Consider the following 16,404-nt stretch of genomic DNA (forward strand, 5'->3'; position numbering starts at 1 on the left):
AATCAAAAGGATAGTTCAGAAACATATTTCCTCAAAATATTTCAGTATCTCAGTTACAGGCCAACTGCTGGTGAATATCTAGGTAAAAGTTCGAATAAAGTCCATGACAATGATTCCTTGATTCCCTCCGAGTATAACTCAAATCTTGACAAGCTTGTCTCTTTTCTGCGACACTGATTTTTATCCTAGGAAGTTGACAATGACCAAATGAAGCACTAGATTGCAGAGTACAAAATCAGCAAAAGCACGTTCAGGAGGCAAATCCTGCAAAATGTGAACACAAGAAGACTAAGTGACGGGAACAAATAAAGTTATCAACTCAAGAAAAGTTGAGAAGACTGAGAATATAATATTGATCCAAGCTTTATTTCTTAGTATTATCCGCTATTAGTCTACAATTGGTGCTATTAATCTGATCTGTTACTAAGATTACAAGACATTCCATTTCAATTTTGTCTGGTAAGAAAAAGACACAAGAGAAAAGCGTGTTCTGAGAAAATCCATAAGTTCCGGGAGTTCAGTTAGATGACAATTGATATTCCTTTGCTCAAGGTTTTACAAATTAATTACTAAAAACTTGATAACAAAGAACTAAACGTTAATAGTAGAACTAATAGCTCGAACTTTCAACCTATGAATTTTCATAAATCTTATCAAGAAAAGATTGATTCCTAACTCCAGAACTTGGAGAACAAAGCTTTGACAAGATGCATTACCTTGAATTCCTTGTTGTCTTTGTTTACTTGAATTCGGAGGCTAACTGTAACACAAAAATAGAAATCCAGTAAACACTTTGTATTCCAAAATTTGATCAACATCTTATTGCATATAAAATAAGACGGTGCAATCCTACATACCAGCAAGGACAGCAGTCCCCACACAAGAAAGTACACCAGAAAGAAAGGAGTTAAATGGGAATGACCCGACAATAGCCATGTAAGCAACCTGGTCAGAAACAGAACATTGGATTTCCATGTTAAAAAGAAACAAATAATTTAAAGACAAGTATGAGGGTCAGAAGCGAGTTGTTTTTAATACTTTTATATGATTTACAAGATCAAAGTACACTAGTTAGCTAGTCAATGTACACCTGATTTGATTGACAGGAGTTATATTAGGATTTAGGACAAAGGGCAGAAGAGGTTGAGCCATCTACGTTCTATCATTTCTTCATATATGTTTAACTCATTATCGAATATCGATACCCATAAACAAAAACCATACGGTATCACCACATCATACAGCTCTTTCAATTGCTAAAACGAATTCAAACATAATACCCATCATAGTGCTGATATCCTCTATAATCTTCAGTTTCTTGATCAATGTAAAAGATGGTACTATATGTGTCTCCAGAAATACAACCTCATCATGTGGAAATGGAATTACTGATAAAGTGCATAAAAATATAGAAAACAAATAGAGAAAAAATCATCTTCTTTTCTGTGTCCGCATAGCTGTGCGGTCATGGAAGCTCAAGAGCCAATATTATGGTAACTTGCGCATTTTCAAACATAGCTTCACAAAGGAAAATCCACTTATGACTATGAGTTTAGACATTATTCTTAGATAGATCGATAGCTTCATAAAGGAAAATCCACTTATGAGTTTAGACATTATCCTTAGATAGATCAATTCAATCCCAACATGTCAGACACAGTAATCTAAATAAAGAGTAGGATATAGACCAACTTGTCTGCACAGTTTATAAATCACATTGTCGAGGACCGGAGAAATCAAATAGCTACTTCCAAGCTGAGGATCTAGCCACAACCAAGCACAAAGTTTTATGATAGTTGGTCAATCGTGTGAGAAACTATCCTAAACTATCAGTTGTATGGGCACTTCAAGTTATAGCTTAGAGCTGTCAATCATTAGAAGGATTATGTGAATCAGTTTAATAAAAAGGATCAAAAGAAGTGCATGAAAATTAAATCAGATGCATTAGGAAGTGATTCTGAACATCAACTATTTATATCACCAAATATTGCAGTGACTATTCTCAGTATGCATATCTCCAGATGAAGACCAACTACATTGAATTTGACAAACACATTATCTTTATAAACTCTGATTCCCCTAACATATCCATGTTAGCTCCACTTCAGAACTCGAACAGATCATATACTTAATTTTTTACAGAAAATTCATAAATGAAACGCTTAACATATCTACTTCATAAGCCAACATCTGCTACATAACCCCAAATCGCCTCCCATATCATAAGCTAGACAAGCATCCCAAAGTATTCTAATTCCATACACAATAACCCAACCTCACATCAAAATAACCATTATTATCATTATCATTATCATTTTCAGCTTAAAAAGTTTCAGTTTCACTTCACCTCAAAAATCCGAATTCCACTCATCCCCCTATAAACACTTTCAGATCTAAACCTCCATAGTTCAAAGAATGAAAAAATAGAGGAAATTAGTTAAAATGGGCAAACAAAGCACCGTAAATACTATGTCAAATAAATTCTAGTCATACCTGGATTACAGCGGTAGCAACAGCGAACAGAATATAGAGATCAATTATCTGAAAAACAGTTCCAACAATTTAACCCTAAATTGTTCGGAAAAAAATAAACGAAGCATCTGCAAATACAATAGAATGGGGAGAGAGAGCGAGACCTTGAGATTATTAGGGGTTGCCGCGTAGGCAGAGCGGAGAGAGTGAAACAGAGCGTGGGCATCTTTCGTGGTGGCCGATCTCCCCATCTCTCTATTTTGTTTTGAAAACAGTGGCTCTGCAGACTGAATCCAAGTCTTTGTTAAAGTAAATTAGCTATGATGATAATTCATACCAATTATCGCAACGCAGAATACGAAATTACTATCAAATCTATTATGAAAATAAATTGTCAAAATATCTATTTTCACGTTTGACATTCTTTCCTTAAGGGTTATAAGACCAACTTTTTTACGTTGCTAACTTGCTAACTCATCAACGTAGTGTATTAAAAATGTCAACACGATCACATAAAAATATCAATACATATTTGTGTTGACATTTTAATAAACTTGTTGACATTTAAATATTAATGTCAACACAATATATTAAAATATCAACGTAAGTTTATATTGACATTTCAGTATCATCATGTTATTGACATTTTGAATACACTACATTGATGAGTTAGCAAGTTAGCAATTTAAGAAAAGTTAGCAACAGATTACAACCACTTTCCTTAATACTCTATGTTTTATAAAAATTGTTTGGTCTATTTTTTTTTTAAAATATCATAAATTCTGAAAGCTTATAACAACTGTTTAAAAACTGATGTTTAGTACTCCCTCCATTTTATAGTAATGGAGCGTTTTTTTTCGGCACGGAGATTAAGAAAAATATGTTAGGTGAGTTAAAGACTTAAAGTAAATGGAGAATAAAGCGGAAAATGAAAAAAAGTAAGTGATGAAGAGAGAAAAAAGTAGGGATGTCAATCGGGCCAGCCCACCGGGTTTTGGGCCAACCCTATTCGGGTTGCGGGTCAATCGGGTGCGGGCTAATCAGGTTGTGATTTTTTCGGGTTATAAAAGTTTAGTCCTAACCCTAAATCTCAGGTTTCGGGCTAGCCAAGCGGGCTAATCGGGTTGCTACCGATAAAATTAATATGCGTTCAATCCAATAAATGTGGTGAAAATTAGTTATATTTATAAAATGTAAAATATTTAATTATGATAAATTTGAGATATATGCTTAAACTCAAACATAAACATGATCAAGTACTAATATTTGAGATTGATGCAAAATAAAACATAAACATCAAGAAATTTTAAAACATGTTTTAGAGATTTAAATATATTTTTTAGTGAATTTGAAGTTTCTAATTTATATATCTATTATTATGTTAATAAAAATTTAATATATAATTTATATATTTAATATATAAAATTGAAAGTTATTTTTTTAGTAATCTATAAAATAACCAATGAAGTGTCAAATTAGAGTTAAATAAATAGAACGATAGAAAATTTTATCGGGTTTTTGGGCTAGCTCATCGGGTTTTCGGGTCTGGCCCTAACGGGTTGCGGGCTAATCGGGCTGTAATTTTACCGGACTATAAATTTCAACCCTAATCCTGTAAATTTAGCGGGCTATTTGGGCCGACCCACGGGTTGTGGGCTACATTGACATCCCTAGAAAAAAATAAGAAAGAGTAAAGTAGGTGTGGAAAAATGTGTTGACTTTTACTAAAAAGAGAAACGACTCTATTAATATGAAACGTATCAAAATGACAAAATGACTCTATTATTATGGAACGAAGGGAGCAGTAAGTAACAAAGTATTGATCCTACATTGATTTGTGTTTCGGTCTAGGTCAAGTTGATTATATCTCATTCAGATGTTTAAAACTATGATTTTACTGTGTATGATCTCTGATTAGTTGAAAATGATTTAAATATAATAAATAATGTCTTAGAACTAGAAAATACATAATAAAATAAGTTAGTTAATTTACATCAATAGCACATTTAATTAATTGATGGATATTAAGTTAAACAGAAGGAATTAAATAATAAAAAGATAGCGTGAATTATTTATAAATTTAATTGATGGATATTAGGTTAAAAAGGAGTTAAATAATAAAAAGATAGCGTGAAGTATTTACAAATTTAATTGATGGATATTAGGTTAAACAGAAGGAAATAAATAATAAAAAAGATAGCATTATTTATTTATAATTTGACATTGAGTCGGAAGATCAATATTAATTTCGATAGTAATATAAGTTAATATTCACTTGAGATATGATTATTAAATTGGGAGTCAATTTAATCAATATTTAGCTAGACAGGTAAGCCCAATTATTTCATTGCTAAACGCAATAGTAATAGTGTCCTTCCTATCGTCCTATTCTTTGACAAATCTTAAGAGAAGGTGTGAGCTATCATCATGTTTACAAAGGTAAGATCTTAATCACTTAGTAAGCCTTAATAGGATACTCTTTAACCTTTTTGATTGCTATGTGCACATCTAGATCCAAAGAATTTATTTTATAATAATCTAAATTTGATGGTCTCTACAGCATCCTAGAGTAATATTTCATGTTGGATGTTTTTTCACTGAATATTTCTTTTAGTATCATGTTACCTTGGGTAACAGTTCAACATATTAAAAGAGATTATATGTATAATGGGTCCTCTTCTAATGCTTTCAGCATAATAATTTCAAAATAAGACTGAATCTAAACCCTTAGATGTTGAGATGAAAGGCTGAGATTCAATAAAAAAAAATTATCAACAAATAGAAACAAAGATTTCAACAAAAGGGTACAATGGTCTATTCAGACTAAACTGAGCGTGAGATTTAATATTGGTTCTCACCGCATGTCACACTTCTTCACCCATCACAACAAATTATCTCTTGCCGATCAAAAGAAACGATTCATTTCTCTCCATCTTCTCTAACGAAAAAGCTCCAAATCACTCCATCTTCTCCGACGAAAAGTTCGACGTAGGACAGATTTAGAGATTTGAAAAAATAGACGGTATTGACTGTATGTTTTAAATTTAATGTTCCAAATTTGTTATGAACTTGATAAAATCTCAACAAAAACAATAGTAATACATTAATTATGCAGCAAACGACTTCAATTTGAGTTTAAGGAATTCATTCGGAAGTGAGTGATTCTGCAGAAGATGTATCGAAAGGTATTTTTAAGTTTTAGTTTATGATTTCTAATCTCAACAAAGAATTAGGGTTTAGTTTTTGATAATATATGCTTAAAAGGCTTCAATTCTTGTTTTGTTGTTAAGTTTGTTAAACTAGGTAAATGAAATCTTCAATTATTATGTTAACTTTTGTTGGATTGATTTCTAATTTCAACTATTACGAGGATGATAGAATCTTCAATTTCTGAAAGCTTGAACTTCTGTTGATATTAGTTTGTCAAATTATAAGTCGATAACTAATCACACACTGCACCTTTATCAGATTATTATAAGTTTGCTATAACTAGACAAAATGTTGTGTTAGCCATATATTGATAATGTCTTACATATATATTGATAATGTGTTAGCTATATGTTGATAACTAATTACACACTGCAGTTTTTGTTTGCTACACTTTATCATATCTAAAACAAATGTTGATATTGTGTTGCATAAATGTTGATAATATGTTAGCTATAGGTTGATATTTGTGAATTCAAACAGTTGGTTAGAATCATTGTGGTACCTGACATAAGTTTCTTGAGAAACTAATTATCATGGTTTACGTTTACCGCGCTATAACTTTTGTTTCCTATATATAATACAAATATTAATATTGAGTTAGCTAAATGTTGATAATGAGTTAACTATATGTTGATATCAAGTTAGTTATGTGTTGATAATCTGTTAGTTATATGTTAATGATATCTTAGATATATGTTGAAATTTGTGAATTCAAGAGCCTGATAGAATGATTGTAGTACTTTACATAAGTTTGTTTCTAAATTAATTATCATGGTTTATGTTTACCAAAAATACAGCTACAAGGAAAAGATCTAGACCACGGGAAGATGAAGATAACTTTACAGCAATGAGAACTTAAGGTCTTCTGTTGAAAAAATTAAAAAGGCAAAAGCCGCAAAATAGAAACAGGAAGATAGAAGGAAGGAAAAGGAAGCCGAAGGAGATTCTTTGGAAAAGAGAACATAAACAGAAAATGAAGAAACACACAAGGAAAAGGAAGTTGCTGACGATTCTTCACAAGAAACCGAAAAGGAAGGCGGAGAGAGACAGGAAAACAGAGGAGAAGGCAGGAAAACAAAAGTTGAAGAAAGAAAAGCCGGAGACGGATAAAGACGAGGAGGAGACAAAAACATTGAATATAAATAGGGCAACCAAATACTTTGTCAATATGTTGGAACGTTTAATTGATAAGCAAAAGGCTGCTGCAAAATTGATGTGAAAGCAGTTACCGCAAATTGGAAAAACAGTAGGAGATTTGTAGGATAATATGTTAACTTAACTTCTTTTGTGACTATGCCGCCATTGAATATTTTGTAAGTAGAAATACTAAAGGCATTACCTATATCATTTTGGACATGTTACGTGTGTGTACCTTTTGGCAGTATTGAGAAGTATCGGAACTCATCTATAAAATATTAAGAAGTACATGATTTGGTATTGTTTCAATGTTGTGTTGATATTATTTTGTTATTCACAGCTATAATGAAAATGTGTATAAGCCAATTATTGAGAAATTATACATGATTTATTGAGAATTCCAAATAGTTATGTTAAGAATTTATACACAATTTATTGAGAATTCCAAATAGTTATGTTGAGAAATTGTACACGATATATTGAGAATTCCAAATAGTTATGTTGAGAATTTATACACGATTTATTGAGAATTCCAAATAGTTATGTTAAGAAATTATACATGATTTATTGAGAATTCTAAATAGTTATGTTGAGAATTTATACACCATTTATTGAGAATTCCAAATAGTTATGTTGAGAATTTGTACACCATTTATTGAGAATTCAAGATAGTTCAGTTGAGAATATATAAAGTTGTATCGATGTTCATTCGTTTACAGATAATTGAAAATGTAAACAACACGAAATGTTTTGAACAAACTTAATAGTTAATAGTATATGGAAAATAAAATGAGATAACATTCAGAACATAACTTTGAGATTATTATTCTTCCATACCAACATGGAACCACGAATGCTAAGGAATATCCAAACAAGGAATTATGTATGCAAATAAATAGTGATAGGAACAACTGATTTATTTATGTTTTCTGTTTTCTCTTTGCCGCAATTCCTTGAATCATGATTAACCATTTTATGGCATTTTCCACATCGTCTAGGAGGTTTAGCTGCCGCCTTCTTCGCCGCCTCCATCTTAGAAGGCCATGGATCCAGATCCTTTACACTTCACCACATTTGGTGGATGAGCATGTATAACATCAGGCCTCACAACACCATACAATTCCTCAAACCTCTTCTTTTTCTCCAACATCATGTATAACATCAGGCCTCACATCACAGAAGAACCATCACCAAAAAGCTGATTTCCAACATCCTCAACGTCGTCCTCAGCTCTTTGTACTAATTTGTATATTGTGTGCAGTTTGTTGATGACATTACACTCGTCATCGAAAAAGAAATCTATAGATAATAAACAAAATAATATCAACATAGTACACCAATAATATCAACAGTCCTATTAAGAAAAGAAAAATATCAACTCAATAAGCAAAAACTATAAATTATAATAAATCAATGTATAATACTTGTCTGACCCTGAAAAGTTGAGGTCGAAGAACCAACTAAATCGGGTCACAAAAATCAGGTTACAAAAATCAATAAAAAAACACTTCTGTCAACAAAAATTAAGCAACACAATTATTGATACATACCTACCATTATTGAATAAAGACAGCAACAAAATAGCTCGGAAAAGATGAAAAACGCGATAAGCTGATGAGATCGGCAAAAATCGAACAACATGAATCATTCCTCAATATTAATGCTGTGTGATTTGGAGAATATGATTTTGGAAACAAAATATTCATGATTTAAAGAGTGAATTTTGAAGATACGATTGAGTCTGGCATAGAGAATATAGGAGAAGAGAGATTTTAGGAAAGAAAATAAGAGTGAGATTGGGAGTATAGTCATGTGCGGTAACTTTGATAGACTAAAATACTCTTTTTAGATTAATTTAAATAATTAAAGGAGAAAAAAAAAGATAAAATCTAAGCTAATCTAGTCCTTAGATTAGAGGGACGGAGGGATATGATTATGTCTTATTTTGGGATTAGTAATTAGTTAGCATTTGATCATGATCCCATGTATAATTACTTTAAAGAATCAGCTATGCAAAAGTGGAGATTTTCCCCGTATATTCTAATCAAGTATATATTGTGTATACATTAATCTAGCTCATTAGAATTAAACAGACATTGAATATCTCAAACACATGAATTAAATTACATTAACAAGGAGCTCGAATTATAATCTGGATATTTAAATGATAAATCAATATTAATCACAATAGCGACACAGCTGATTAATATTCCTTAAACACTTTAATCAAATTAAGACTAATTTAATTAAGTGGAAGTTTATTGGGATAAAGCCTATCCAAATTTTTGTAGATCTTTAGCCATGCCCAACAAGTGTTCTATAAATATGAGAAGAGAATCAGATCACAAGACATTAGTCTTACAACTTTTGATCTTTGAAAATTTCGAATATCTCAAGAAAGAGAGTTTTGAATCCCCAATTTTCTCTTCCCCAACTTTAGAAGTTTGATAATTTAGTACTACAACAAGTATTTGGCTAGAAGATTTAAGGTCGAATCCAACTGCTGGAGTGACGAGAATAGCAGGTTCTCATCTACACAATAACATCAACATAGAAAAGGTAACCCTTGATACTTAAAATTTAAGAGTACGCCTAGGATCAATTTATATGATTTAATGTGTATGTTAAATTGCATTTTATATTAGATTTTAATTTCTTGCAATTAACTCATGAATTTTCAGGAATCATGCTATGAAATCGGAAAGGGGATCTTCGAAACATCCTAACAATCAGGTAGTGTTGTTCAATTTGCCGAGTCTTTTTGAGTTTTTAAGTTAACTTTTAGCAGACTTGGTCTCTGAATAAGAATAATTGAATAACCTGCATGTTTAGTATCTATGAAAATATATAATGACTCAACTCACACAACTCGTGTACATTACATTGGTTGAAATGTCCGCCAATTAATCTCCAGGTCGAACACATGACAACTCGATTACTCTAACTTTTATCTTCTCCTTAGTAAAGTGGTTGTCCATTCCAAACGTGCTTGATTATATCATGTTGAACCAGGTTTACAATTATACTGATGCGGTTGTGTTATCACATAATATCTGATACGTCTTGATCTGGTTGCTGACCATACACTTCGTTGTTACGGCATTGATTGCGAATATATCTCCAACTCATCTATTTGCGCACTGTGTTCAATGCACCCTTCATGCTCATAATCGCACAAAATTAGAAACATTTTAACATGCTAATCACATCCTAAATTATAAAATTAATCATGTATAATTATCTCTAGCAATGGTCTGACATCCAAGTGGTGATAATTCGTCGGACAAATATTTACCTGCGGAGAAAGAATAATCGTGGGGTTTGAATTTTTGGTACAGTTAGGTATAGTCATAGTATTTTTTAGAATGATGTGTGACCACAAGCTTTTGACTTATACTTTAGAGAATTTTGATTGAATTGCCATTGAATAATTGTTTCGGTTAATGTTATATTACTATAATAGTATGTGTTGGTTGTGGAATAGGAAAAAAGTTACAAGGGAATTAAATAGTTAGGTTTTTGTTAAATTGGTTATAAAGTGCACTAAAACGTGACAATTTTGGTATCACAAAGAATTACGGCGGTTGCCTCCGCTGGTGATTTGCCAAAGTATATAACCGGCAGATGAAATTTGCTTCAAATTTTTCACTTTAGATGCCTCTTACCCGTCGTATGCATATTTATTTACCGGTGAATATAATCAAATGCAAACTCTAAATATTGTACAAACTCCAAATTATGATATGAACCGTTAGAAAATGTCAACAGATGACTAAATAATAGCAACAAAAAATTTCAATACAATGTCAACGGTTGATACTGTGTTGACATTGTGTTTACATTGTATTGAAATTATGTTGACATCAAAATCTTGAAATTTTATACTGTGTTGACATTGTGTTGACGTTATGTTGACAATGTGTTGAAAAGTTTGGAGTTTGTACGAGTTTGCATTTTATTACTACTCCTGGTGTATTTACCAACTAATTTCTCTCCACCGATTAAAACATGTGTTTTTTGTAGTGAAAAATTATTGGTGGTTTGTTAAGCTATTAACGAGATCGCACACACAAGTTAGTTCTTATATTTCAGTTTTTGAACTAGATGATGCTTAAAACTTCCTAGTTAGTATTAAATTCCAAATATGAAGATGCTTATAACAAGATAATGCTTACAAGTTCAACAATTAATAGCGAATGAGGCATATCAATTATCAAACCTACATCGATCCTTTCATGTTTTAAATTGACTTTTTTTTTTTTTTCATTTTCTAAATATTCCAATCATACCCCAATCATTTAATGAAAATTATGCAATGTAAATTTATATGAAAGGATAATTAGCGAAATATTTATATGATAACATCGATTTAATTTGTTAAAATTCAGTTAATATAGACCTAGTGTATATAATGATTATTTCATATTCTATGATCATTAGTCACAATGTTGGTAAAATAGATTCCCGTCAAAAATCAACGTGTTACACGTCAATTATTAATTTTAAGAGTTTGAAAGAATCTTAGCTAATAAAAAGCTTTAATACTGTACTTTAGATAAAATTAGGTTTTAAGGGAAAATTTGGGTTGTATGTGAAAATTGAATGAAGAAATTATAGATTGTAAAAGTCATTCATAGTGGCCTAATTGCAGGCGAATATATATACAAGCTAGTTAAGTTGACCTGTTTGGTGATATCAAGGTTGTTAATGTTTTGTTGTGCCCACATGTACAGTGGGTATGGGACTATGCATGTAGTAATTGAATTCAAAATTAATTGTAGAAAATCCCCCTTAGGAAATGGGATAAATGGAGATGTTAAGATAGTAAGTATGGTTTGTTAAGGGACAAATGCGCACGTTAAAAGCTTACACCAAAATTTCCTTTTCTCCCAAAGGATACAGGAAAAAGGAAAGAGTGGAAAAGGATCACTTCTCTCTCTTTCCATCTCTCTTCATTAGCTAATCTTTTTTGGCTCTTTTCATCCTACCCCCACGTCCACAAACCCCTCTCTTTTCCTCTCTCTCTTCTACCCCTACCCTACCTCTCCCAATAGCTCTTTCAAGTGTCATTTTCTCATATATACTTCACACAAAAGAAACAACCATTCACTTCTTCAACCTTACCTTCTCTCTCTCTCTCTCTCTCTCTCTCTCTCAATCTCAAATTAATCTCTAGCTGCAACTAATCTTCCCAATTCCTCAACAAACAAACAATCCTCCATATCCACACAAAAGTGAATTATTTAGAGGGGAAAGTGAAGAAGAGAATGGAGCTGTTTCCGGCACAGCCAGACCTGTCTCTGCGGATCAGCCCTTTAAACAGCACCACCTCATCGAGCTGGAGAAGAGGAGGGGAAGAAGAAATGGATTTGGGGTTTTGGAAGCGGGCTCTCGAGTCAAGAGCCTCCCTCTCTTCAATGCCCAAGCCCGACCTCAACCTCTCTAATCCACCCAGGGTTTCCGACACCACCAACGCCCACCAGCACCACCACCTCCTCCACGGCGGCTTCGCCCGGCCGCAGCTGGGGGAGGAAGTGAATTTGAGGCCGATTAGGGGAATTCCGGTGTACCAAAACCCTCCTTCTTTCCCCTTCACACCTCATTATCACCACCACCATCAACAGCAGCACCACCAGCAGCAGCAGCATCATTTGGAATCATCTTATAATCACATCGCAACCGCAGCGTCGGTGGCGCCCTACACCTCCCAAGGCCTCATGCGATCGCGCTTCCTCTCCAGATTTCCGGCTAAGCGGAGCATGAGGGCCCCACGGATGCGCTGGACCACAACCCTCCACGCCCGTTTCGTTCACGCCGTTGAGCTCCTCGGCGGCCATGAAAGTAGCCCTCTTTTTCTCCTCTCTCTCTATCAATTTTTAGGGCTTTTCTTGCTCGTTTAAAATAGGGTATTATTTAACATGTTGAATTTGTGCAGGAGCTACGCCCAAATCAGTTCTCGAGCTCATGGATGTCAAAGATCTCACCTTGGCTCACGTTAAATCCCATTTACAGGTGATAAAATACTCTTCCTTTTTCAATTTTCACACAATTAGTGTGTGAAATTCAACAATTTTAACGATTCTTTCATTAAAGTAGTGAATATGTGAAAGCACACAAGTTCCAAATTCCGATGATTTTACTTCTTTCCTGCATAAGGCCTCTCTCAACATCCTTCCTTTTTAGCAGATCTACCAGCTTTTTTCACTTGGAAGAACTAACCATCCGTGTAAAGGACGAGTCTATGTGTTTGTGTGTGTGTGTGAGAGAGAGAGAGGGCAGTAACAATTGAAAATAGTAGGTAGTCTCCAAGATAAGTTATGCAGACAGAATCATATCACAATAATACTCCTATGTGATTTAGTTTTTATATGAGAATTCTTTTGAAAAACTAACTAGTAGTTGCATATGTTTTGTAAAGGATTGGGAGAGAGAGAGAGAAGAGAAAGGACAAAACACTATCATTACACAATGATATATATACATACACGTTTGAGTAGAAATCATCTCTGGCAAAAAACAATGCTTAACCTCGAAAAGTGTAGACATTGAATCACATGCATGCAAGTATACACACACATATATATGTATATACACACATCATGAGATGACATGTACTAAAAGTTGTTTGTCATTCATTCAGTTGTAGTTCACAACATTACAATTTATATTTATAACCTTCTATTTTTGCTCCTTTTTATTTTCCATGGAAAGCTTCATACCATAGAAAGAATAGGCTTGCTTATATATGCAACTTTTCTGATGGGCCTTAGTTTTTGCAGATGTACCGCACAGTGAAGTCTACTGATAGAGCCTCAGCTAATTCAGGTTAATAAGTACTAGTATTTGATGAATTTCTTTAATTAATATTAGTACTATATTTTAAGTTTTATAAAATTAAAAACTATTTTAGAATGTGTAGGAAATTTGGAAGCACTCGAAAATGGGTCGTCCGGGGATACATCAGACGACTTTCTCTTTGATAATATTCAGAATTCACACAAGTCTGAAGTATCTGTGGAGAAGGGAAGGCAATTTAATGTTGATCAAGAAAGGGAATATAGTGTTTTGTGGAGCAATTCCTCAAGGTATATAAATCCTTCAACTCAATGTCACTTTATGGAGTAATTAATTTTTCAATCTGCATCTTTTTAGTTAAAGGTTTATGTATATCGTCTTTGTGGTAAAATCATATAGTCATATAGCATTAGTCATTGTATTAATGTGTAATTTGCTCAAAATATTGAAAAGATGTATACTTACTTAACTTAGGAGTAGGGGGCCAAAACAGAAGTATAATGAATGTGAAATGACTGAAATAGATGTTTCGACTTTTCAATCAAACATGTGCAAGTTGTTGTACATCAGCTAAGTCTATTCTTTGGCAACTAAGTCTAGAATCTTTGAAGGAACATAATCAGAAGTTACAGTTGTGTAGGAGGAAGAATTATACTGAAATAAATATGAATGAATTTGCTAGCTGCAAATGTAGTTCCAAAAAGGAAATCTTGGATATTTTAACCGCAGAATTAGTTAAAAAGGGTTTAGGGCATATCTTGTAGGAATAAACACAAAAAGAAAAGGAATCTTTCACCATTTAGTACAGGAACTCCATAATGGGGCAAAATTAAAGTAAATCAAATTATTGGAAAAAAGTCATTAAAAAATTAGTAATTTAATTAAATTAAGCACGGCTTCCAAGATTTTGAAATTCATATGAAGAAATTAGCCTAAAAAGGACACATCTCATTCTTTGGATTTTGTGGGTACAGACCTGAGATGGGACCAATTAAGAAAACTTACTCCCAAAGATTTAATATTGTATAATTTAAATGGACCCGTCCATTTAGAAATCTTGGAACTAAAAGCTTCTGCCATTTGAGACTTTACTTTATTCTAAAGAAAAATTAAAGTTAATTACAATTACAATAGGGTGTCACATGGGTTTCACTTTATTTTTTGTAAAGTCTATAAATCATTAAAATTAGGCATTAGAAAGACTGCTTTCTTTTTGAAGTGTGGATTATTTTCTTTATAAATATATGTCATCCACTAATTGAAGTTATTGTATATAAATTGTAGCGGGCAAGAAGCTTGGTTGCATGGAAGAGAAGTGAACGTACAACCTCACCTTCACGAGGTACAACTCTCGAGCCGACTTGTAATTACACAAATGCCCTTTCCCTTTTGAAAAATCTCTGTGTTTGTGCGTGCCTGAGAATATGTTGATGTCCATCATAGTGAATAAAGTAGAAATAAGAAGCTTTTGTGACTAAAGCTCTTGTCTCTTTGAGAGAGTTCATAACAGTTGATTTGTGTGTGTGTGTGTGTGTGTGTGTAAGAGAGAGAGGACCCTAAAAAGAAAAGTGATGTAAAAGTTGCTAAAAAAATCTTCCTTGAAAAAGAAAATTTTCTCTTTAAGTTACTTTCAATAAAGAATGGAACATGAGCTAGTGCAAATCCCATAATGCATTATAATTATAATATTATAATTTATACCTAGTACTCCAAAAACTTGATCATCAATGATGCAAACATAATTATATATTTAATTAAGATGATTTCATTTATATTTGTGAAATAAAATGAAGGGGTGTGTGTGAATTACATTGCAGAAGGAGATATGTGATGTGAGCTCATCATCAGAGACAAGCAGAAGCCCTAAGAAGAAGATGAAGCCTAATTTGGAGTTCACGTTGGGGAGAGAATGATGCATCTTGCTACTCATTTTCAAATCATTATAAATCTTCTGACTCAAGAGAATCAGGTGCCCACTGAGATAAATCTGAAAAGAAAAAGCAGATAAAGAAAGACAGGGAGACAAGAAAGACAGAAAGCATACAAAAGGGAGATAGGTAGGAAAAAAAAAAAGAAAAGAAAAAGGCTAATATATGCTTGCTGTCAAGGTTATCATCTGATTCTCATCATTACATTACATTTTCATATATTACTAATATGTATTCTGAGCTGAGGTAAATATTAAGATAATGTAATTCCCATCGGTTTTCTCTTATTTAAGTAACTTATGTTGATATTGTTGGGAGCCACCTATTTTGACGAGAAAGATATACCATGATCATTTCATTCTTAATCATCATCATAAAGAATCATATATAAGTCTTAAGGCTTTACATACACTCCAATCAATAATCCAATAGTACTAATTTATGAGGTTAATTATACCTTTATCATCTGACTTTTAATGAAGTTGCAAAAATAGTGTGACCTTCAAAATAAACCACAACTTTTTGAGAAAAAAAAATGTAAATAATAGTCATGGCCTATAATTCCGGGCTCAAAATTCTGACATGGAATACCAATTCGACGCCGTTTTGATGTTTGGATGGAAAACGAACTCACAAAAAATCAACTTGGGGTCGGACCTTCTACTTCATAATTTTCAATGCAAAAGTATAAGTTTCATCTATTTTTGCATCTTTTTCAAAAGGTAATAATATATTTTTTAGATATTTGGAGAAGGTCATACTATTTCCATTCAAAGATTGAGACATAAAGTATAATTAATCCACAATTAATAACTATACTTATTAAGTCATGAGATGTCACTACTAAATGAAATAAATGATG

General features: G+C 32.7%; 2 protein-coding genes across 5 annotated transcripts; one reads left to right on the forward strand and one right to left on the reverse strand.

The window, feature by feature from the left end:
- On the reverse strand, positions 1-2,795 carry LOC125209069 (dolichyl-diphosphooligosaccharide--protein glycosyltransferase subunit DAD1). Its single transcript, XM_048108668.1, has 5 exons — positions 2,637-2,795; positions 2,494-2,541; positions 858-945; positions 717-760; positions 1-264 (listed from the first exon to the last, which is right to left on the reverse strand). Exons 1-5 carry the CDS (start codon positions 2,721-2,723, stop codon positions 181-183), a joined length of 351 nt encoding a protein of 116 aa, XP_047964625.1. The 5' UTR covers positions 2,724-2,795; the 3' UTR covers positions 1-180.
- Positions 2,796-11,827: 9,032 nt separating this feature from the next.
- Positions 11,828-15,850, forward strand: LOC125216541 (probable transcription factor KAN2). Of its 4 annotated transcripts, none has more exons than XM_048118280.1 (6): positions 11,828-12,660; positions 12,755-12,831; positions 13,590-13,644; positions 13,739-13,904; positions 14,899-14,956; positions 15,432-15,850. In XM_048118280.1, exons 1-6 carry the CDS (start codon positions 12,087-12,089, stop codon positions 15,525-15,527), a joined length of 1,026 nt encoding a protein of 341 aa, XP_047974237.1. In that variant the 5' UTR covers positions 11,828-12,086; the 3' UTR covers positions 15,528-15,850. The 4 variants fall into 4 exon arrangements, with proteins under 4 accessions (XP_047974237.1, XP_047974239.1, XP_047974235.1 ...); XM_048118282.1 differs by having other exon boundaries at positions 11,830-12,660; positions 13,599-13,644; XM_048118278.1 differs by having other exon boundaries at positions 11,838-12,660; positions 13,730-13,904.
- The last annotated feature ends 554 nt before the right edge of the window (positions 15,851-16,404 follow it).

Source organism: Salvia hispanica, chromosome 3, assembly GCF_023119035.1.
Source record: "Salvia hispanica cultivar TCC Black 2014 chromosome 3, UniMelb_Shisp_WGS_1.0, whole genome shotgun sequence".
Classification (NCBI taxonomy): domain Eukaryota; kingdom Viridiplantae; phylum Streptophyta; class Magnoliopsida; order Lamiales; family Lamiaceae; genus Salvia; species Salvia hispanica.